General features: G+C 38.1%; 1 protein-coding gene across 2 annotated transcripts in view; it reads right to left on the bottom strand.

The window, feature by feature from the left end:
• The window catches only part of TTLL7 (tubulin tyrosine ligase like 7), a 150,346-nt gene that overhangs the window by 34,238 nt on the left and 91,974 nt on the right, over positions 1-24,134 (bottom strand). For both annotated transcript variants that reach the window (XM_032425022.1, XM_032425017.1), the window contains 4 exons: positions 22,158-22,356; positions 18,419-18,624; positions 17,287-17,421; positions 15,243-15,323 (listed from right to left, as the gene is read on the bottom strand). In XM_032425022.1, the coding sequence (XP_032280913.1) occupies positions 15,243-15,323; positions 17,287-17,421; positions 18,419-18,624; positions 22,158-22,356 (621 nt within the window). The remainder of the gene's footprint in view (positions 1-15,242; positions 15,324-17,286; positions 17,422-18,418; positions 18,625-22,157; positions 22,357-24,134) is intronic.

The following is a 24,134-nucleotide window of genomic DNA, read 5'->3' as shown; positions in this document are numbered from 1 at the left end:
GACCTTTAAAGTTTACATCCATTAAGGAAAATTTGAAATAGGGCATGTGAAAGAGTTTGTGTGTGTGGGTTCTAATCTTAGAGTTTTATAACATTTTAATGAGCAACCAGCAAATGCTTTGATCCTGTAACAGAAAAAGGGAGATACATATTTCAACAATGGTCTATAAATGGAATTAAGAGATTTCAATGAGAGTTTTAGGCATTCTGCACCTAGAATAGTGCTTGGGACATGGTAGTCCTCCAATTAATATTGCTGAATGCATGTTAGAATGAGCAAATAACTAAATGAATGAATGAACAACTCCCAAAATCTCCAATGTGCTTAGCATAGTTCTGTACAAAATGGCAACCAATAAATATTTGTCAAGTTAAATTGTATCACATACAGCCTTTGTGGCATGCCATTTGACTCACCCTGCTTTCAAGAGTGCTGTTAACTAATTGACAGCCTCCTCATTCAGGATCCACTGCAACATTCAAGCTTACGCTCTCCTCTGCTCCCAACCAAAGGATTGAGCATGGATGGGAGACCAGAGAAGGGTTCTTTCCACCTAGCATGATCCCTCTAACACGGCAACCTTTGATCTGGCACCCCATCAGCCCTACGAGGAGGCTCTCTCAGAACTTCACTAGTCTGACGTTCTTCCTCCCCAACCTTCCTGCCCTCCCTTCACCACTGTCAGACTCAAATTGCAGTCTGAAGGCTCTTCCTATCCACTTGAACTCTCCCTCTCTCTTTTATCTTTCTTGAGTGTTTTCTTTTATAAATCTCTTTCACTTCTAATTCTATCTTATGTCTGCTCACCAGGAGACTGAACTGACACAGCCTTCCAATGATTACTATCATCCCAGCCAAAAGAAGGATAGATCTGACTAATCCACATCTAGATTAGACTAACTAATTAGTAAATTAGTTAGGTCTTTGGCCTTCTAAATAGGTAACTTTTTATAATATCTAATTCTACATTCCACAGCTGACCCACATTCTAGGTTTCTTTCTGTTTTCTTGGATGCTGTTTTGGCTTTATAATAAGCAATAGCACAGAGATAGTCAAATAAATGGTTAATATATTACAACCCAACAATTTTTTTATATCTCATTTCTACATATTCTACATAAAATAATTCTACATATGAAGAATTCTTAGTACAGTATCCTCCCCTTCTCTGCGGATTCACTTTCTACGGTTTCAGTTACCCGAGGTCAGCCACTGTCCAGAAGTAAATGATCCTCCTTCTGACCTATTGTCAGAAGATCAATAGTCACCTCCTAATGCTGCATCCTTCACTTCACTTCATCTCATCATGTGGGCATTTAATCATCTCACATCATCACAAGAGGAAGGGTGAGTACAGTACAAGATGATATTTTGAGAGAGACCCATATTTTCATAACTTTTATTACCATATATTGTTATACTTGTTCTATTTCATTATTAGTTATTGTTGTTAATCTCTTACTGTGCCTAATTTATAAATTCAGCTTTACCTAGCCTTAGTAGGAAGGAAATCAGCCTGCATTTCGTACCTTCCAGGGCAAGAGTACCCTCCCATATGATGTGTCACTTCTTCACAAGAACACTCCAATACTTAATGGTACAAATCTCAAAGAAGTAAAGGGCAGAGGCAGTAGTGAACTCAAATCCATGTGACTACAAGTCTAGTACCTCTTTGCATTATTTAATATTAACATATAAACATATACAGCTTTTAAAAAGTTTTTTCAATGCACTTTTCAACTCATTATTATATTGGCTCTCATGTTGCAAGAAAAAATATTTCAGTCAGTCATTCTCTGATCCCACTTTACCTCTGATTTCATCTGAAATAAACAAGATTGGGAAGAGGTAGAGAAAAAAAAATATTTATATATAACATAATATATATATACCTATATAGAAATCAGACAAACATATTTAACTTTGTCTCAATGATTATTTTCACAATATATCTCTATACTTATCCTATCTGGGCTAAATTTTAAGTTTCACTTAATTCATTCTACTGCTACTGATTAAATGAACAAAATGTAAAAAAAAGAAAACAAAAAACTCCCAATTAAAAACTCTTTGTTTATGTCAGAGCTCAAGACCTCTATTAGTGGCTGGCCTGATGATTTGCATTCATGATGTGTGTATTTGTTATGCTTCTTTTTGTGAGCATGGGTGAAAGAACCTATAAACTTGGCAGTGTTAATTTTACAAAACGGGAAAGTTTTCCAGAAATTCATTTCCTTATTATTCAAATAATTACTCATGGGTGAGAGCTCTTCACTGACCCTTGCTTAAGTAAGGGGAGGAATGCCATTACACAATGAATGCTGCTGAAAGCTGCCTTCTGTTCCTTTTCCTAGGAGCGTCCCACCTTCTACCATGTATCTGAGAAATTAGAGTCTGTTTTGGAAGATGGTCTTAAAGAACAAAATGGTTGAGGGAAGAAAAGGAAATGCAGTGATCATAACCACAGCAAGAAAATCGCCACAAGTAAGTTGCAAGTGTGTAAATTCTGGGCTTTCCCTTTCTCATCATAGCCCAGCCTACCATCCCTGAGCCATCTTTCAGGGCCTCGGTGAAAGTGCGCAACTTGGCAGGATAAACTTGCTCTAGTTAAGATCAGCCCTTACTGCTTAGAGAGTCAAAATTCAAGCTACAAATTCTTCTGCCAAAAATAGAACTATTAAATTACCTATGTAGAAGTTTTACTGTAATTGCTTGGGTAGTCTAAACTATGGGAACGTAACAAGCTTTGTATTGAAGATGGGATGTCTTACTACTAATTTTTACAAGGACAGAGGATATATAGTACTTTTGGTTTATGCCAAAATGGAAGAAGCAACAAAAGGGCTAAAAGAAAAGGTAACTAGGTATATAAGTTGTACTAAACACCATGCCCCCTCACACTGGTGCTTCTATTCCTATAACATAACAGTGTAGGATAAACGTGGAGATATGGAGGAAAGGATTACACAAACATAACTCACTCCAAATATTCTTAGAGTAAATCAGCAGAGGAGAAATAGATACTGGCAAAAGTACTTGCAAGTAAATTTATAAGCAATTGTTTAATTTTACTCAAAATTTATAAACCAAATTGAAGCATAACAAGCCTAAAACATGAAACAGTTTCTTCCAATTCACAAATATAACTATGCACACACATCATCTGATCATCCCATACAATGTTTATCAGACCTTCTCAAACCGCATGTAAAAAAACAGAATGACAGTGTCTTAATTTGTTGTTGCTGTTCAAATAAACACACATCACTAGTTAAGAAAAACAGAAGCAGAAAGAAGCTGGCCTGCCATTGACAGAGTTCATAAAAGAGTCTAGAATTGAATCAACTTCATAAATGTTTATAGGAATCCTCTTACAGGTGACTACAAAGTAAGACAAGCCCCTGGCTTTTAGAGAAGTGGAAAAAAATTAGTACAAAAACCTCTCAAGGCAGATCATAAGTACAAATGAGTACAAAATACCATGAGGATTTAGAATAAGGAAAGTTAACATCTGATTGGAGGGGTGGGGAGTCCAGACAGGCTTCACAGGAATGCCTATGTCTCCCTGTCATTCTGCCATTTTTAAAAAGATTATTTTAACTTGAAAAAAATATAGAGAAATATACAAAAACAAAAAGAAAAATGAGGGCGCCTGGGTGGCTCAGTTGTTTAAGCGACTGCCTTCGGCTCAGGTCATGATCCTGGAGTCCCTGGATCGAGTCCCGCATCGGGCTCCCTGCTCGGCAGGGAGTCTGCTTCGCCCTCTGACCCTCCCCCCTCTCATGTGTTCTTTCTCTCTCATTCTCTCTCTCTCAAATAAATAAATAAAATCTTTAAAAAAAAAAAAAAAAGAAAAAAGAAAAATGACACCAAATGTCACCACTTTCATTCCCCTGGCTCAGTAAGTTTACCTACCCTATAGAAAAACATCATCTTAACAACTTGGTACCTAATTTGCAAAAACTAAAAAAAAAAAAAATTTTTAAATAGTACATACACATAAGTCATTTTAAATTTTTAAATAATAGTATTTTAATAAGTAGTATTTAATAAAATAGTATTTTAATAAAATAGTATATACACATAAGTCATTTAAAATGGGACAATACATATTATTGTGCAACATGACATGTTTGTTTAATTTACTATCTTGATATCCTTTTTGGCTGGCATATAGAAGGGATAAAGTTGACAGAGGCATCGCTTCTTCGATGCCTTCGATGCCCATGGCAATGATGACCTTACTGGACATTCTTGCAAACCCTCTAATGAAGTTTTCCAGCAAGAAGATAAATGAGAAAGTTCTTACCTAAGAACATATTTAGAAGGCCACCCGGGTCTGCCTAGCTCCACACTGTCAACTACAGTAGCCACTAGACATATATGGCTTTTTAAATTTAAATTAATGAAAATTAAAAGTTTAGTTCCTCAGTCACAATAGCCACATTTCAAATGCTCACTCAATGGCCACATGTGTCTAGTGACCACTGTATTGGACATCACAAATAAAGAACATGGCCATCTTTGTAGAGAGTTCTATCAGACAACATTCATAGTCAATCAATCTTTTTATTTCAGCTGGCTAGAGAATGGAAGTTAGTGACAAAGACTACATGGGTGACTAATGGAGAAGGAAAATGAAGGCCACCCAAATCTGGAAGGCTCCTGCTATACTAAGGTGATCCACACATAGTTGGCACTTATCACTCTGAACCCAGAATGCCTCTGGACATTTGAAAAGGGACACCTGAAAGCTGACGTGCTCATGGCCTCCTGGTGACGGCTTACTGATTGTATCCTTCACTCAAGATTAGTGAAGTTTGGCTAATTTTACTAATGTATGCGTGTTTCATATGTTACAAGTCATAATCCTGTGCTATCTCTCAGGTTAAGATCTATGATTCCAGCATAGTATTCAATGTAATGCAACTGAATAGTGTGGATGCACTATAATTTATTTAACCATAAATCTATTGATAAGACATTTAGGCTGCTTCAGATGTTTTGCTTTCACAAATACCACTGCAGTGAATGCTCATGTATGTCAATCTATCATATACTCAGACAATTATTCTGTAGGATAGAATGCTGAAAGTAATTTTGCTGAGCCATAAGGTTATGAACATTTGTAATCTTAATAGATACTGCAAATCACTGTTCTGAAGAGTTGTACCAATGTATTCTCCCTCTAACAGTATAGCAAAGGCTCTTTTATCCATACTATTTCCATCACTGATATTATCTGTCTTAATTTTTTTATTTTTTATTTTTTATTGTTATCTTAATCACCATACATTACATCATTAGTTTTTGATGTAGTGTTCCATGATTCATTGTGCATAACACCCAGTGCTCCATGCAGAACGTGCCCTCTTTAATACCCGTCACCAGGCTAACCCATCCTCCCACCCTCCTCCCCTCTAGAACCCTCAGTTTGTTTTTCAGAGTCCATCATCTCTCATGGTTCGTCTCCCCCTCCGATTTCCCCCCCTTCATTCTTCCCCTCCTGCTATCTTCTTTTTTTTTTCTTAACATATATTGCGTTATTTGTTTCAGAGGTACAGGTCTGTGATTCAACAGTCTTGCACAATTCACAGCGCTCACAGTAGCACATACCCTCCCCAATGTCTATCACCCAGCCACCCCATCCCTCCCCCCCCCCACTCCAGCAACCCTCAGTTTGTTTCCTGAGATTAAGAATTCCTCATATCAGTGAGGTCATATGATACATGTCTTTCTCTGATTGACTTATTTCGCTCAGCATAACACCGTACAGTTCCATCCACGTCGTTGCAAATGGCATTCCTTTTGATGGCTGCATAATATTCCACTGTATATATATATACACCACATCTTCTTTATCCATTCATCTGTCGATGGACATCTTGGCTCTTTCCACAGTTTGGCTATTGTGGACATTGCTGCTATAAACATCGGGGTGCACATACCCCTTCGAATCCCTACATTTGTATATTTGGGGTAAATACCCAGTAGTGCAATTGCTGGATCGTATGGTAGCCCTATTTTCAACTTTTTGAGGAACCTCCATACTGTTTTCCAGAGTGGTTGCAGCAGCTTGCATTCCCACCAACAGTGTAGGAGGGTTCCCCTTTATCCGCATCCTCACCAACATCTGTCGTTTCCTGACTTAATTTTAGCCATTCTGACTGGTGTGAGGTGGTATCTCATTGAGGTTTTGATTTGGATTTCCCTGATGCTGAGCGATGTTGAGCACTTTTTCATGTGTCTGTTGGCCATTTGGATGTCTTCTTTGGAAAAATGTCTGTTCATGTCTTCTGCCCATTTCTTGATTGGATTCTTTGTTCTCTGGGTGTTGAGTTTGATAAGTTCTTTATAGATTTTGGATACTAGCCCTTTATCTGATATGTCATTTGCAAATATCTTCTCCCATTCTGTCGGTTGTCTTTTGGTTTTGTTGACTGTTTCCTTTGCTATGCAAAAGCTTTTTATCTTGATGAAGTCCCAATAGTTCATTTTTGCCCTTGCTTCCCTTGCCTTTGGTGATGTTTCTAGGAAGAATTTGCTGCGGCTGAGGTCGAAGAGGTTGCTGCCTGTGTTCTCCTCTAGGATTTTGATGGATTCCTGTCTCACATTTAGGTCTTTCAACCATTTTGAGTCTATTTTTGTGTGTGGTGTAAGGGAATGGTCTAGTTTCATTCTTCTGCATGTGGCTGTCCAATTCCCCAACACCATTTGTTGAAGAGACTGTCTTTTTTCCATTGGACATTCTTTCCTGCTTTGTCAAAGATTAGTTGACCATAGAGTTGAGGGTCCGTTTCTGGGCTCTCTATTCTGTTCCACTGATCTATGTGTCTGTTTTTGTGCCAGTACCATACTGTCTTGATGATGACAGCTTTGTAATAGAGCTGGAAGTCCGGAATTGATGCCACCGAGCTTTGCTTTGCTTTTTCAATATTCCTCTGGCTATGCGGGGTCTTTTCTGGTTCCATACAAATTTTAGGAATATTTGTTCCATTTCCTTGAAAAAAGTGGATGGTATTTTGATGGGGATTGCATTGAATGTGTAGATTGCTCTAGGTAGCATAGACATTTTCACAATATTTGTTCTTCCAATCCATGAGCATGGAACGTTTTTCCATTTCTTTGTGTCTTCCTCAATTTCTTTCATGAGTATTTTATAGTTTTCTGAGTACAGATTCTTTGCCCCTTTGGTTAGATTTATTCCTAGGTATCTTATGGTCTTGGGTGCAATTGTAAATGGGATCGACTCCTTAATTTCTCTTTCTTCTGTCTTGTTGTTGGTGTATAGGAATGCCACTGATTTCTGTGCATTGATTTTATATCCTGCCACTTCACTGAATTCCTGTATGAGTTCTAGCAGTTTTGAGGTGGAGTCTTTTGGGTTTTCCACATAAAGTATCATATCATCTGCAAAGAGTGAGAGTTTGACTTCTTCTTTGCCGATTTGGATGCCTTTTATTTCTTTTTGTTGTCTGATTGCTGTGGCTAGGACTTTCAATACTATGTTGAATAGCAGTGGTGATAGTGGACATCCCTGCCGCGTTTCTGACCTTAGGGGGAAAGCTCTCAGTTTTTCCCCATTGAGAATGATATTCGCTGTAGGTTTTTCATAGATGGCTTTTATGATATTGAGGTATGTACCCTCTATCCCTATACTCTGAAGAGTTTTGATCGAGAAAGGATGCTGTACTTTGTCAAATGCTTTTTCTGCATCTATTGAGAGGATCATATGATTCTTGTTCTTTCTTTTGTTAATGTATTGTATCACGTTGATTGATTTGCGGATGTTGAACCAACCTTGCAGCCCAGGGATAAATCCCACTTGGTCGTGGTGAATAATCCTTTTAATGTACTGTTGGATCCTATTGGCTAGTATTTTGGTGAGAATTTTTGCATCCATGTTCATCAGGGATATTGGTCTGTAATTCTCCTTTTTGATGGGGTCTTTGTCTGGTTTTGGGATCAAGGTAATGGTGGCCTCATAAAACGAGTTTGGAAGTTTTCCTTCCATTTCTATTTTTTGGAACAATTTCAGAAGAATAGGTATTAATTCTTCTTTATATGTTTGGTAGAATTCCCCTGGGAAGCCATCTGGCCCTGGGCTTTCGTTTGTTGGGAGATTTCTGATGACTGCTTCAATTTCCTTAGCGGTTATAGGTCTGTTCAGGTTTTCTATTTCTTCCAGGTTCAGTTTTGGTAGTTGATACATCTTTAGGAATGCATCCATTTCTTCCAGGTTATCTAATTTGCTGGCACAGAGTTGCTCATAATATGTTCTTATAATTGTTTGTATTTCTTTGGTGTTGGTTGTGATCTCTCCTCTTTCATTCATGATTTTGTTGATTTGGGTCATTTCTCTTTTCTTTTTGATAAGTCTGGCCAGGGGTTTATCAATCTTGTTAATTCTTTCAAAGACCCAGCTCCTAGTTTCGTTGATCTGTTCTACTGTTCTTTTGGTTTCTATTTCATTGATTTCTGCTCTGATCTTTATTATTTCTCTTCTCCTGCTGGGTTTAGGCTTTATTTGCTGTTTTTTCTCTAGCTCCTTTAGGTGTAGGGTTAGGTTGTGTATTTGAGACCTTTCTTATTTCTTGAGAAAGTCTTGTATTGCTATATACTTTCCTCTCAGGACTGCCTTTGCTGCATCCCAAAGATTTTGAACAGTTGTGTTTTCATTCTCATTGGTTTCCATGAATTTTTTAAATTCTTCTTTAATTTCCTGGTTGACCCATTCATTCTTTAGTAGGATGCTCTTTAGCCTCCATGTATTTGAGTTCTTTCCGACTTTCCTCTTGTGATTGAGGTCTAGTTTCAAAGCATTGTGGTCTGAAAATAGGCAGGGAATGATCCCAATCTTTTGGTACCATTTGAGACCTGATTTGTGACCTAGGATGTGATCTATTCTGGAGAATGTTCCATGGGCACTACAGAAGAATGTGTATTCCATTGCTTTGGGATGGAATGTTCTGAATATGTCTGTGAAGTCCATTTGGTCCAGTGTGTCATTTAAAGTCTTTATTTCCTTGTTGATCTTTTGCTTAGACGATCTGTCCATTTAGGTGAGGGGGGGTTTTAAAGTCCCCCACTATTATTGTATTGTTGTCAATGTGTTTCTTTGCTTTTGTTACTAATTGCCTTATATAATTGGCTGCTCCCATATTAGGGGCATAGATATTTACAATTGTTAGATCTTGTTGGACAGACCCTTTAAGTAGGATATAGTGTCCTTCCTCATCTCTTATTACAGTCTTTGGTTTTAAATCTATTTTGTCTGATATAAGGATTGCCACCCCAGCTTTCTTTTGGTGTCCATTAGCATGGTAAATGGTTTTTCACCCCCTCACTTTAAATCTGGGGGTGTCTTTGGGTCTAAAATGAGTCTCTTGCAGACAGCATATCAATGGGTCTTGTTTTTTAATCCAATCTGATAGCCTGTGTCTTTTGATTGGGGCATTTAGCCCATTTACATTCAGGGTAACTATTGAAAGATACGAATTTAGTGCCATTGTATTGCCTGGAAGGTGACTGTTACTGTATATTGTCTATGTTCCTTTCTGGTCTATGTTGCTTTTAGGCTCTCTCTTTGCTTAGAGGACCCCTTTCAATATTGCTTGTAGGGCTGGTTTTGTGTTTGCAAATTCCTTTAGTTTTTGTTTGTCCTGGAAGCTTTTTATCTCTCCTTCTATTTTCAATGACAGCCTAGCTGGATATAGTATTCTTGGCTGCATATTTTTCTCATTTAGTGCTCTGAATATATCCTGCCAGTCCTTTCTGGCCTGCCAGGTCTCTGTAGATAGGTCTGTTGCCAATCTAATGTTTCTACCATTGTAGGTTATGTATCTCTTCTCCCGAGCTGCTTCCAAGATTTTCTCTTTGTCTCTAAGACTCGTAAGTTTTCCTATTAGATGTCGGGGTGTTGACGTATTTTTATTGATTTTGAGAGGGGTTCTCTGTGCCTCCTGGATTTTGATACCTGTTTCCTTCCCCAAATTAGGGAAGTTCTCTGCTATAATTTGCTCCAATATACCTTCTGCCCCCCTCTCTCTTTCTTCTTCTTCTGGGATCCCAATTATTCTAATGTTGTTTCATCTTATGGTATCGCTTATCTCTTGAATTCTGCCATCATGATCCAGTAGTTGTTTATCTCTCTTTTTCTCAGCTTCTTTATTTTCCATCATTTGGTCTTCTATATCACTGATTCTCTCTTCTGCCTCATTTATCCTAGCAGCACCCCCATTTTTGATTGCACCTCATTAATAGCCTTTTTGATTTTGACTTGGTTAGATTTTAGTTCTTTTATTTCTCCAGAAAGGGTTTCTCTAATAACTTCCATGCTTTTTTCAAGCCCAGCTAGTATCTTTAAAGTCATGATTCTGAACTCTAGATCCGACATCATACTAATGTCCATATTGAGTAGGTCCCTGGCAGTCAGTACTACCTCTCGTTCTTTTTGTTGAGGTGATTTTTTCCATCTTGTCATTTTGTCCAGAGGAGAATAGATGAATGAGAGAACAAAATGCTAACAGGGTAACAACGTCCCCAGAAAATATACTCTAAACAAATGAGAAAAGACCTGAAGCTGGGGGAAAAGAAAGGGAAAGAAAAGAAAAAGGAAAAAGAAAAGAAAAAGATAAAAGCAAACAAAAACAGAACAAAAGAAAACAAAAAAACAGAATATGATCAAATATGATCAGGCTGGTGCATAGATCAGTGCCACACACTAGATTTTGGGTGTATTTTGGTCTGTTAGAAGAAAGTGCCTCCCAAAATTTTAAAGAAAGAAAAACTTATATATGTACAAAAATAAGGGTTGATATGATGAAGGGATGGAATATGACTGTAAAGATGAAAATTATAAAAAATTTTATAGAAGGAATTGATAAGAAGTTGTTTGAAAAAAGAAAGAAGAGGATTTAAAAAAAAAAGAAAAAAAAAGGGAGAGAATGTGATCAGGCAGGAGACTAGAACAGAGCCATACACTAGAGATTTAGGGTATATTTTGATCTGTTAGAAGAAACTGCATCTCAAAATTTTAAAAAGAGAACAACTTATATATATATGCCAAAAATAAGGGTAACTACTATGAAGGGATAGAATATGACTCTAAAAATGAAAAATCAAAAAATTTTTTTAAAAAAGGGATTGATAAGATGTTGGTTGAAAAAGGGAAAAAGAAAAATTCTGAAAAAAATAAAAGACAGTTAAAAAAATTAACTTTGAAAGACTAAAGAATCATGGTAAAAAAGCCATGGATTCTATGTGCAGTATTCCCCTAGCGCTGGAGTTCTGCCGTTCTCATTGATCGGTAAACTTGGTCTTGGCTGGCTGTTCTCGCTGTTCTTCTGGGGGAGGGGCCTGTTGCCGTGGTTCCCAAATGTCTTTGCTGGAGGCAGAATTGCCCCGCCCTTGGGCTAAGTAATCTGCTCGGGTTTGCTCTGGGGAGCTTTTGTTCCCTGCAAGCTTTCCGTACAGCTTTGGAGGCCGAGAGTGAAAATGGCGGCCTCCCAATCTCCGCCCCGGAGGAGCCGAGAACTCGGGGCCCCACTCCTCAGTGTGCCCCCAGAGAAAAGCAGTCAATCACTCCCGTCTCCCCGGTCTCCGGCCGCACTCCGTGCTCACCCGGCCTGTGACCGCGCATTTCTATCTCTGGCACCCGACCCGTGTGGAGTCTCCAAACCCAGCAGATCCCTGCGGTGCGCTCCCGTGCCTCTCCTCCCGGGGGAGGAAAGGGAGTCTCCCCGGATCTGCCGCTTGTTGGGTCCCTGCTGGAGGAGCAGTGGCCCGACTGTGCCGCGGATCACGGTTTATGGCAACACCGAGCTGAGAGCCCGCGCCTCGGCTCCGTCCCTGCAGCTGGCTTCCCCGCTCCAATACCTGGGAGCTCTGCCGCACTCAGGCACCCCCGGTCTTCCTGTGACCCCGAGGGTCCTGAGACCACACTGTCCCATGAGGGTTCCACCCCCTGCTTAGTCACTGGAGCGACGTCCTTCAGCGGAGCCAACTTCTAAAAGTTCCGATTTTGTGCTCCGCGGCTCTATCACTTGCCAGAAGTGGCCAACAGAGGCCCCCTCCCCCACTGTCTATCCTCCGGAATATCGCCTCGAATTCACTTCTCCGCACGTCCTACCTTCCAGAAAGTGGTCGCTTTTCTGTTCAGAGAGTTGCTGCTATTCCTTTCTTCGATCTGTTGAGTTCGTAGGTGTTCAGAATGGTTTGATCCCCATCCAGCTGAATTCCTGAGACCAGACGAAATCCAGGTCTCCTACTCCGCCATCTTGCTCCGCCCCCTCTGTCTTATTAATTTTTGCCAATATGAAGGTTTTTACTTGCTTTTCCTTCATCATTAGTGAGGCCAGGATCTATTTACATGTTAATTGGCTATTTGAAGATCCATAAATTGTCTTTTCATGGCCCTTTTATGTACTTTGCCATTTCATTTATTAATATTTATAGGATAGTTTGTCTTTTGCTGGTTGATTTGTAGGAGGTTTTGGTTTATTGGTGTTACTTTGTATCTTATGTGCTGCAAATATCTATCTTCCTCAATGCCCCTCCCCCATTCTCCTCACAGCTGCTGCTTTTTAATTTGTTTTAAAGTTTTCATGTAATCAAATCTGTCAATATTTTCTTTAAGTCTTCTGGGTTTGAGGTCTTTCTTAAGAAGTGGTTTCCCCCATTCTGAGATTACAAACATATCCTTTCCTTTTAACCTTTTAATATTTTCTTTTTTTACATATAAAGCTCTAATCCACCTGGAATTTATTTTTGCATATAGTGAGAGATAAAGCTCCAACTTAATTTTCTTACAAATAGGTAGCCAATTGCTTTAGTATCATTTAGGGGGAAAATTATCATTTCTCCACTGCTTTAAAATGTCACATTTATCATGTATTAATGTCTTATAAACACTGTAATCTGCTTCTGGACTATTTTATTTTAATTAGCAACTTACCTACAGTCTTTCACCTTCTAGATTACAAAAAGTACATGGACTTGAGGAAATTTAGGGTTCCAATTCTAATAAGAAGTCCTTATTTTAATCAATCAAGGCCACATTCAGTGACTTGGCAAACATGTATTCAGGACTTATAGTATGTTTTCAGTCTACCTCTGTACCAGCTTTGCTATACCCTCCTCGATGGCAGCCTGGTGTTTGGCACGTGGCAGAACACCAAGTAATTATCTGTTGAATGTGTTAATGCAAAATTGTAAGTTCACTTCACTCAGATAAAAGTATATAATTTAAAAGTCATCATTTGATCAGTGTCAACTTTCAGCTTATTAGCAATAAATCTTAGAAGAGGAAATGATAGCTTGCATTCCTGAAGGAATACAACTTCATTAAAGCTACTAAAATAGTATACCTCCTCCAAAATGATGTTGCAATGCACTTGATGGGCTGCTCAGGCTGCTGGCCACTCCCCTCTCCTGTCCAAGATGACTATCACATACCTTTTACTGTCTCCTTCAATCCCTAAAAGCCCCTCCCCATCAGAAGAAAACCTTTACATCTTCCTTCCATGATGCCAGACCCTGCCTTCCCTCCTATTAGAACAAACGCTCCTGGTTAGGACAAACCGTCCTAGCTTACTTACACAAGGATTTTCTATCACCTCTCTTTCCTGTGCCATTCCTGTCTTCTAGATCATTTTCATCAGCACACAAACAACTGCAAATATCTTCATCTTAAAAACAGAACAAAACAAACAAAACCTTGTCATTAACCCACACCGCTCTCCAGCTACCATATTTTCCCCTTCCTCTCTACAGCAAAACTCCTTGAAAAGGTGCCTGTGCTAGCTGTGCTTTTTTTCTCTGTGCCTTTCATCCCTTGGAACTAACTCCACTCAAGTTTTACTCCCTACCATTCCCCAGAATTGTTATGATTAGGTAACTACTAACTTCCACATTGCCAAAAACAGCAGTCAGGTCTTCCTGCTCATCGTACAGCCCCTAGCAGCCCCATCTGACTCCACTGGTCACTCTGTCCTTAAAATAATTTCCTAACTTGGCTTCAGAGACACCCAGTTCTCATGGTTTTTCATGCCTCACTGGCTGCTCCTTCTCAGTCCCCTTAAATTACCCGCCTTCCCCCCAACACACACACACACACACACACACACACACACACACACACACACCCATCTCTGGTTTCTACATGTAGAAGTGACGCAGGTCTCCGTTCTTGAAGCTCTTCTCTTTTGTGACCACACTCACTCTCGAGGTAATCATCCAGTCCCACCGGTTTAAATATCCTAGTTGACTCTTCAATTTTCTATCTCCATACACAACCTTAGCTCTGAACTCAAAAACTCACATATACAACTACATACTCAATACCTTCAATTGGATGTCTAATCAATATATCAGGCTTAACAAGTCCAAAACCAAAATCAAAGTAAAATGAAACAACAGTAATAATAGCTGGAAACCCTTGCTCTTCCCCAGCATCTGCCCATTCAGTTACCACCCTAGCTAAGCAACCATTAGCTCTTGCCTCCATCACTCCAAAAACCTCCTAGTTGGTCTCTACTTCTATTCTGCTACATTCCCTCTCCCCCAGTTCTATTCTCTAAGCTCTTGTGATCCTTTTAAATTGTAAACCAGACTACATAACTCTTCTGCTCAAAATTTTCCAGCAACTTCCCATCACTTGGAATAAAACCCATGGTGTTTATACAGCCTCTGAAGCTGTGATCTGACCCCTGCCCACGTATCCCACTTCAGTGCTCGCCACCACTTCATTCTTGAACGCCAAAGGCCAACTATCCCCTACATGAGGGAATGAAATGATGCCTTCTGTGCCTCGTGCACGCATCAAGCTGACTTGTGACTCAGGGCCTCACTAACTGCTCTCCCCTCCTCCTCATACATCGTACTTGCAGGGATCTGCACAGCACTATTCCCTTTAGGTCTCTGCTCTACGGTTCCCTTCTATTTTTCACCCTCATTTATTTTTCTTCCTGGTACTTAAAACTACCCTACATTCTAGTACATATTGTTTATTATCAAACACCTTAACTAAAGTATAAGCTCTATGAGACGACGGGGCTTTTCTTAAATTCATTTTTTTAATCTCAGAACCTAGAACAGTACCTGAAACATAGTAGCTGTGTAATAAATATTTGGTAAAGAAACAAGTAAACAAATAAACATGAACATAATTTGATTATGAATATGGTTTAATGATCTTAATACATAACCCCAAAGGGCAAACCTATTTTTTGGCATTACTCACTTTCCGTTGTTTTACAGAGTCCAATTTTATGAGCCAATATGAAGCCACTTTTGTTTTATGATACTTCCAGTTATCAATGATCTGTTTTGGGGAAGAAACATTAAGAAATTTAATCTAAAATTTTCCTCAAAAGTAACAAAGAGCAAATGAATGGGTTGAAACCAATTTTATTAATTTGTGAAACAGAAGCACTGTAATATCACTTGCAATAAAGAATGTCTACTTGCATAAAGACGTGTGCAAAGATTTCTAAGTTTAAGTAAAGAAGCCATCAGAATCCAAAGTTTTCTCTTCTTGATATAAAAAGCACACAGTCTCTAATAAATGGAAGTCAAATGTCTTCAGGTACATAGGATTTGGGAAGTAGCCCAGAACACAGATTTTCCATTTTAATTCTAAGAGCTATATTTAACACATCACCCTATATAATAACAGAATATTGAACAATACATTAGAAGATAGCCTATATGTAATCAGGATTCTATTATGCCTTTGTTTTGTTTTTATTGGGTTTTTATTGTTACAAATCTGCAAAATTTCCAAATATATATTCTAGTAATATATACTGTAGCAAACAAATTAAAATATTTGCTGCATATAGTAAACATATAGTAAACAACCTAATGTCTTATATAATTACCCATTATATTTTACTAATTATATAAGCCAATTCTTTATAAAACAATCACATCACCCACAAATATTAGTTCTACTTTCTGATTATCTAATTTTTCTTCTACCTGATTCAAAAGGTTGGTCTATAACTAATATCTCTAAGAAATATATGTAAAATGGTACAAAATTTTTGTCTTTACCTAGAAAAGAACTTGATTGAATAAAATAACATGTAAATAAAAACACATCTACATAATGCTTTACAACTAATGTTAATTTTTCCTCCTTTTTCCTTGATGTAACAAATATCAGCTCGTTTGTAAGTAAGATACCATTTTCACTTTTTAAAATATTCATATAACAAAATAATGTATAATAATTGGGGATTTTGCTCATAACTATGGCATGATTACAAAATAGAAATTGCCACTATTAATTTTTTAAATTAAGAAAGTTAAATTTTTGTTATTATTTGTTGTAGGGCTTTTTGGTTTGTTTGTTTTGTTTCAGAAAGACCGTTGCTTCAGACAGGTCTGAAGTAATGATAAAATGTGAAAAATGCCAAGTGCATCGTTCTGGTTCTTATCCTACAACTGGCCACTAGATGGTGCCTTCTCCTCTGGAACAACAACAGCAACAACAAAAACAAACCAAAACAAACCAAAAAAAACCCCACGACCCAAAACCAAAAACCAAAACCCCAAACAAAACTAAACAAAACAGGGAAACCAGAAAACAATCTTCTGTTACTGAGGGATTACCTAGGAATGTCAATTTGAAACAGATGTTTAAATGAAATCAATCTCTGAAGGAATGCTCTTTCACCAGAAATATCTGAATAACTTGGAACTTCTTTCTAAAATAGGAGTAAGTCATTGACTTTAATGTGAATTTTCAGGACTGTGTCATTTTAGAATGTTCCACTGGGTGGTGCAAATGTGTTTATAAGAAGAAAAACACACCCGACATAAGCCATTTCACAAGTTGACAAAAACCATTCAAGGTATCACATTCAAATATTCTTGACATTTCATACCCAGGGCCCTATTTTTTTTCATTACAACTCATCCCATGTTAGATCCTTCTAAATCTTTACAGAAGGAAGCTTAACTTTGATATATGTTTCATCATTAAAAACAGTAATTATTTAACAGTAATTATTCTTACTTGATGAAGCAATTGCATCATTAAAATAAGACTAGACACTAAAAGATACGTTGCATTACTGATTATGTGACCTCACTGCTCATGAATCATAATAATTAATATAAGCCCTGTATTTTCTAAAGCTTGTGGAGGTTGAAAAGAACACCAGTTAAGTTTACCATGTCATTGAGAATAATGCCATCAGGAAATAAATTTTAATATTTTAAGAAGAATAATAAAAAGTTGCAAACTCCTTGAAATTTCATATACGTCAGATACTCACATCTTCTATCAGAAGTAATGATTCTGCATCTGATTTTCCTGGAAACCGGATCTTCATGTCCTTGAGGACAAATAAGGTCTGACTTGTTAGATCGTCTTCTTGTTCCTTTGTTCTCAGTTGCCGCAAAGACTCACTCTTAAATTTGAAAGAATACAGATATTTGGAGGGGGTCTTATTTCATTGTGCCACTATAATCTGAAAGATATTTCTAGGTAAAAATGATGCACTTTTAATTAAAAAAAAAAAAAAATGAAAAAATAATTTCTTCTACATTTATTCTTAGGGTTAACTGGATACGATTTCCCAAGAGTGTCTTTCACACTTCCACACAGTTATAGTTTATTTAGCTCAAAATACTAAAATAAAAATATAAGTGTTTAAAAAAAGACTTCCTGGTCAGTTCATTTGTTACATATACCCTAGGCAATTCTTGATTAGAAAAAATAATTATTGATTGTTACCAAGTGAAATTCATTCATTTATATTTTCTAAACTCTTCTATTTGGGAACATCATTCACATTAAATAAACAAATTAAATAAATCCCTGGCCTATGTGAAGGTACAAGGAGATATCTATTTGAGCATCTACAAGTAAGCCTAGTTGCAAAATAAACTCGCTGACTTCTTCAACACGAATCTCTGGGATTCATGCTAAGGACAGAATGATATATGTTAATTTAAATATAAAGAAAACATTATCAACAATGTTAATACTTCAGTGCTCTAAGGATAATTTATCAATGGTTTGTTTTTTTAACCTATTAATCAAGAGTCCCATTAAGGAAAATTTACTGTCCAACAAATTCCCCCAAATTTACAGCTGTACTGCACAATACACTGCAAAATGATATACCTACTCAGATGAAATTCAACAAAATTATCCTACACCATCAGCAAATGGAAAATAAAATGCTATTCTCAGTGTCCATCCTCAAGTTCTATGATATAGTGGAGTCTGCTTTTTAAGTTACAGGTTAAGATAGATGAATAATCCAAATTCCAGAAGACCATGAGCTGAGTTACAGAAAGGATCTGGGATTCAATCTGTCCCCCTCCCAGACAATCCCTTTGCCATCTAAATCCTGAGTATAGTGCTCCTGTAATCTCAGAGGAGCAGAATCAGTGACTTACCATCTGAGAGTTAGGAGAGCTGGCATCATTAGTGTGAGGCAGATGCCTCATGTAGGAGGAGGCACGGTTTAAAGAATGTGACCGGGACCCTGAAGTTGGCCGGGATGCTGGTATCACTTGTTGCGCAGAAAAGGGGCGGCTGTCCGCGCTAGAAGGTGACTGAGAAGAGATGGACCGAGGGCAACTGACTGAGCGCCTAATGGAGCCTATGATAATGGACAGGAGGGACAGTAACGTAGCAGAGTTAGTAAGTTTCCCACTGTATTGGATTTAAACTAACAATTAGACCACATGGTAGCAAAACAGCAATAAATGTGAAAGCATAGACATCATCATGAGAATATGAGTTTGAAGTTAATTCTTCAATTTAAACAGTAAATTTGGTGCAGAACCCCTATCATGTATTAAGAATGGTTACCATGAGAACAATTTTTTAAACAGTTCTGTTCTTGAAACATGACATAAAAGAACCAGAAGAAAGGAAAACTAACATTTATGGAGCACCTTCTATAAGCCAGGCATCTTGCTAGGTGCTACACTTTCATCTTAATCCTTACAGAAACCCTCTGAAGTAGGAATCTGCATTGTCTGGAGGCTCAGAAGAAGAACTTTCTCAAGATCACATGATGAGAAAATGGCCAACCTCAGGTTTAAGTCCTGACCTATATAATGTCAGTATCCTCCCTTTCTTTCTATAGCATAATGCCACCTACTATCTTTGCATTAGACTGGTCATTTATTAGAATCTGTGTATAGGTTAAAAATAGAATATTTTACAGCAAGATTCATAGGGAGGGATAGAAAGGAGTCTAGAGAGTGGCCAGAATAAATTGATGTTATAGAATTTAGGGCACGTAAGAAAAAACAAAACAAAACAAAACCAGTAAAACAGAAGAAAGACATAAAGATTATCCTAATAGAGTTTAAATATATAATTGGTATTACAAGAGTTGTAGTAGACAGGTAGTCTTCTTATTCACAGGAGAAAAGAATGAAAAGAAAACCTAGATTTAAATTCCCATAGTAGAAGATTTAAGTCAAGAAAAAAATTTCTAGGTCTAGAGGGTTGTTATCAGAACAAATGAGGGAAAACCAAAGAATATCTTCCCCAATGAATATTGAGACCATTTAAAAAAGAGAACCAACTGTTTCAGGTAAATTTTGATTGCTGGCACAGGGAAATAGAATATCACTCAATATCATCAACAGTTATATCCTTTTTAGTTCATTTTGTAAATACCCTCTGTTCTATATTCTCTCTCTGCTCAGGGAATACATCAATCTTCATTAATTAAATAATATAATAAAAGTCACATGAAGGCAGGTTGAATACCCAAATATTTCTCTTCATTAGCCGTTGAAAAAAATTTAAGCCTTTTAAAGGCAATGGACATAAACCTTATATTTAGGGATGTATTTCTATAGGATATTTTGAGCCTAATACCATTTGGTTCTGGTGAGTATAAAAAATATACTCATTAAAGCTATAAAAGATGTTTAAAAAAAAATTTCCACTTGTTCCAATTATTAACTTTCTTCTGAACCTAAAAGTCACATCCAATTTTTTTAAAGGACTATGCTTCTAGAAAAGAGCTGTGTGAGGAACATATCACTAGTCAATCTGCTACTAGGAAAACACAAAAGCATGTGCTACTACCTACACCTTGTTTCTGCTCTCTTCAAGGGCGTAAGGTGATAGTTCGGACATGTATAACCTGATCACAGGTGCAGAAGGAAAATATCCTTTCTCTTGAATCAGCATAGATTCCCATTTTTCCCCTGCATACACTGGAAATTCAGACAGAATAATTAAATCACTAGATACGCCAATAATATTTAGGTAGATGAGCAAAAAATGGTTGTAACTTGCATATACAAGTTATTTGAGAAAAATATTTCATATAGTTTTATATATGAACACCTTATATCAACCCAAAATATATCTTTGAAACTATAGCAAGTGTAAATTTCCTAAGTTAGCTCTCTACACCAGAAAATGTTACACATAATCTGGATTTTGTCCCATCATTAGCATCACTTCAGAGAGAAAGCTCAAGGAGGTTTTGTGGCTATGGTATTCCTTAGTGTAATATTAAAGAGAGAATATAAAACAAATGGAAACCTTTGTGGTAATTCCTAATGACTATAAAAATAAAATATAACTAATAAGGAAGAAGATATATAACTGAGCTAAGTTAGCTTTAAAATGTGAATTCACACTTGAAAACATTTTTAGTGACTATTTTTCTGATCTCAATTTATTTTTGGTCTGAGAACAAAGAACAATGTCAGAGCTATAGAAATCTTGGCAACATTTTCGCAACCCTACCCTCATCCTCTGTTGGCTTGCGCTCTTAGGGATGCACACCTTACACAAGGGGTTAAACAACCGATGAGATCTGGACAAGACAATGTCAGCTTCCAAAAGAGAAACAGAGTCATACATTCAGAGACACACTGAAAGTACTTAAGGCATCTTTAAGGAAAAAAGGAAGTAATTGATAAAATAGCTAGCAAACTCTAGAACAGGTGCTCACAATAGACATCTTAAATGAGTAAATAAATAAATGAAATGCAATATAATACATTATTTCCCCTCCAAACACATGAACTCTCAAAGACAGGAACATTAGCATGTATCTTTATAAAAACAATTCAGTAAAAGAAAGTAAAGAAAAGGGAAAAGAAAGAATATTAAAAGTCTTCATGATAATTTGGTAAGAGATAATTAAAAATCTTCATCTGTTTGTGCTGCATTCCTCGTGGCATTTTGCCATAAGTATGGAAGGCCAGGTTTAAAGCACTCTCATTACCAGAGAACTAACATATTAAGTAAACCATTGCTGGAAATCAACGAAGGATCACAGTTGTGTTTACTGCGTGACTGAACTGGTCCCTCTCATGGAGCCCTGGGACAATGGAGGACGAGGCAGAGACAAGAGAGATAGGGGTTAAGAAAAGCCCTGCCTTGGAGGCAGCATGGGGAAAGAGGGATCCAAATGAGCCTGAGAAAACAGCAATGCCGCACTGGACTTCGGGGGATGAAAGAATTGTGGACACATGTGAAATCAAAAAAGGAATGAATGACAGAATGGAGGAGAGAGAAAATGTGAAAAGAAAGGAAGAAAGAGAAAAGAAGAAGGGGGAAAGGAAGCCAACAGAGCAGCTGGTTGGTTACTGTCCGGAATACTTGCTGTAGGTATCCCAAAAGTCCTCACTTAAGTGCTTAGCCCTGATGAAAACAGGAGGGAACAAAACTTCAACTATTTCACAATTGCGTGGCTCACAGAGAGGTTCAAGTCAAATGCCTGGAGAGATACACACATTTTTTAAGAAGAGGTGAGCATATAAAATAAAACTGGTGACCAAAAGGGAGGCAAAGCAGGGGGAAATGAAACGAGGGAACATAACTGTCTTAAAAGAGAATGCAGCCCGCGGATCAGCAGCCATGAGGCCCATTTCACAAAATCCATGCAACAATCCAGGACTTCACAAAAACTATGAAATAGAGAAGAAAGGACTCGCAGAGATCCTTCATTCAGCCTGTTTGTTTTCCATTTGCAGCCCCTGGAAGGGACTGTGCGGTGTGCCCAGGTCAGGTGAGGGAAGGAAGTGGGATGGAGTCCAGGTCCCCTCACACACGACAAGGGTTCTTGTGGCCCAAGGTCTTTTATTGAGCTCAGTAATTTCCATTCCATAATTCTTCACATAACAACGAAATTAGAAGAAATTAACTTACTGGATTGTTGAATTAATTTGTAGTTGTTGGACTGTTTAAGGTTATACGTAACTTGCTTTTCTCTGTTCTTATTTTGGTACTCTTCGTTCTCGTTGTCCTCGGATTCTGAAGCGCTGCGGCTGCTGTCGTAACTGCTGTCACTGCTGTAGTATTTCTGTCTTTTCATTACCTCAGAGCTCTCAGGCATGGAGGACAGAGGCTAAACGAGAGGGAAATGGGTTCTCCTGTCAGAACTCACAACACTGCTAATAAATTATTAGCATGAGGAGCTACTATTCTTAATTTCCCGCTTATGCTTGCTGCTTTTCACCAAAGCCTGAAAACCCCCCAAAGCATGACTGCCTCCAGGCTGCCGTTGGCCGCCATGCTAGTCACTGATGGTTCTGCTTCAGCCAAATGGTCCTTCTTCAATGCTACACAGCTCAGTCGTGATGAGGAAAATGCTGTTTCTGCGTGATTTGAGGAAATGACCAGAGTACCCACAAAGAATAACAAAATAAAGTATTTGAGATGAAAATGAAAATATAAAAATCAGAGACGTAATCAGCTTTTCTTCATTCCATACAGAGAGATTACTCATTACTCATCAAAACGCAGACATGTACTTTTGTTGTATCATTGATGTGCAGAGTCACTCAGTAAATGTGTGTGTGTGTGTGTGTGTGTGTGTAGCTTGTGAGAGAGAGAAGAGAGAAGGGCGGGGGTGGGGGGAGAAAGGCAGAAAGAGTAAGAAAGCAGCAGCCAGTTAAACCACTGCCAGGAGGGGCGCCTGGGTGGCTCAGATGGTTAAGCGTCTGCCTTCGGCTCAGGTCATGATCCCAGGGTCCTGGGATCGAGCCCCGTATCAGGTTCCCTGCTCGGCGGGAAGCCTGCTTCTCCCTCTCCCACTCTCCCTGCTTGTGTTCCCTCTCTTGCTGTGTCCCTCTCTGTCAAATAAATAAAATCTTTAAAAAAAAAAAAAAAAGAAAAGAAAAAACCACTGCCAGGAAAGGGGCGCCTGGTGGTTCAGTCGGTTAAGCGGCTGCCTTTCACTCGGATCGTGATCCCGGGGTCCTGGGATCCAGTACCACATCGGGCTCCCTGCTCTGTGGGAAGCCTGCTTCTCCCTCTGTCCCTCCCCCTGCTCGTTCTCTCTCTCTCAAATAAATAAATAAAATCTTTTTAAAAAAACCCACTGTAAATAAAATAAGATAAATTACTGTTAAGTATAGTAAGGCTACATCATTAAACACAGCCTATGAGCCTATCCACTCAGATAATGTGTAACCCAAAGCAAGGTATTCCTCACATGTCTAATTTGCTGTGGATATTTTTCCAAATAAAAATTTTTAGTTAATTGTCTACTTTCCAAATTGGTTCTGAACAGCTCATGCCTCTTCTCGTAGGATTTCTAAATCTGACATATAGGTCTGGCCATAATGGAGGAACATTGCTCTTCATTGCCCATGCTACATAAAATAAGTGGTATCATGTAAAAATCAGCATGGCAAGAATTTTTGGAGGCTAGGTGCCATGTAGAAGGGTAAATCTGTAATGATTCAAAATGCCCTGCTGTTATGTTCCAATATTTCCATTAGAATTACTTGTCTCCAAACCTCCCAATCAATGTGTTTCCAAGGATGCCAGCCCAGGGAATAAAAGATAAGGGAAGTAGGCCAGCTTCACTTCGGAAAAAATGTGCACAACCAAGAACAAGACATTTTTATGACTTAATCATTTTAAGAGACTATTTATTATACAAACCATATGCCTCTTACTCCTGCTGGGAAAGGTTCCTGTCACTATACACTAGATTCTTGTTCTCTGTTAAACAAAAATGCTCCGATGCTAGCATACACCATCATGAAGCCCTTGGTTACCATGGGATTTCACTGAAATAAGGTATATCTTCTCGTGTATCGGTGTAGGATGAAAGAGAAATAGAGAAATAGCATTTCATGAAGTGCCTGGAAGACACAGTAAGCCAAAGCATGATCC

This window comes from Phoca vitulina, unplaced genomic scaffold (genome assembly GCF_004348235.1).
Source record: "Phoca vitulina isolate PV1807 unplaced genomic scaffold, GSC_HSeal_1.0 scaffold2, whole genome shotgun sequence".
Lineage (NCBI taxonomy): Eukaryota > Metazoa > Chordata > Mammalia > Carnivora > Phocidae > Phoca > Phoca vitulina.
The sequence above is the reverse complement of the archived record's forward strand: the minus strand, read 5'-3'. Positions and strand labels throughout refer to the sequence as shown.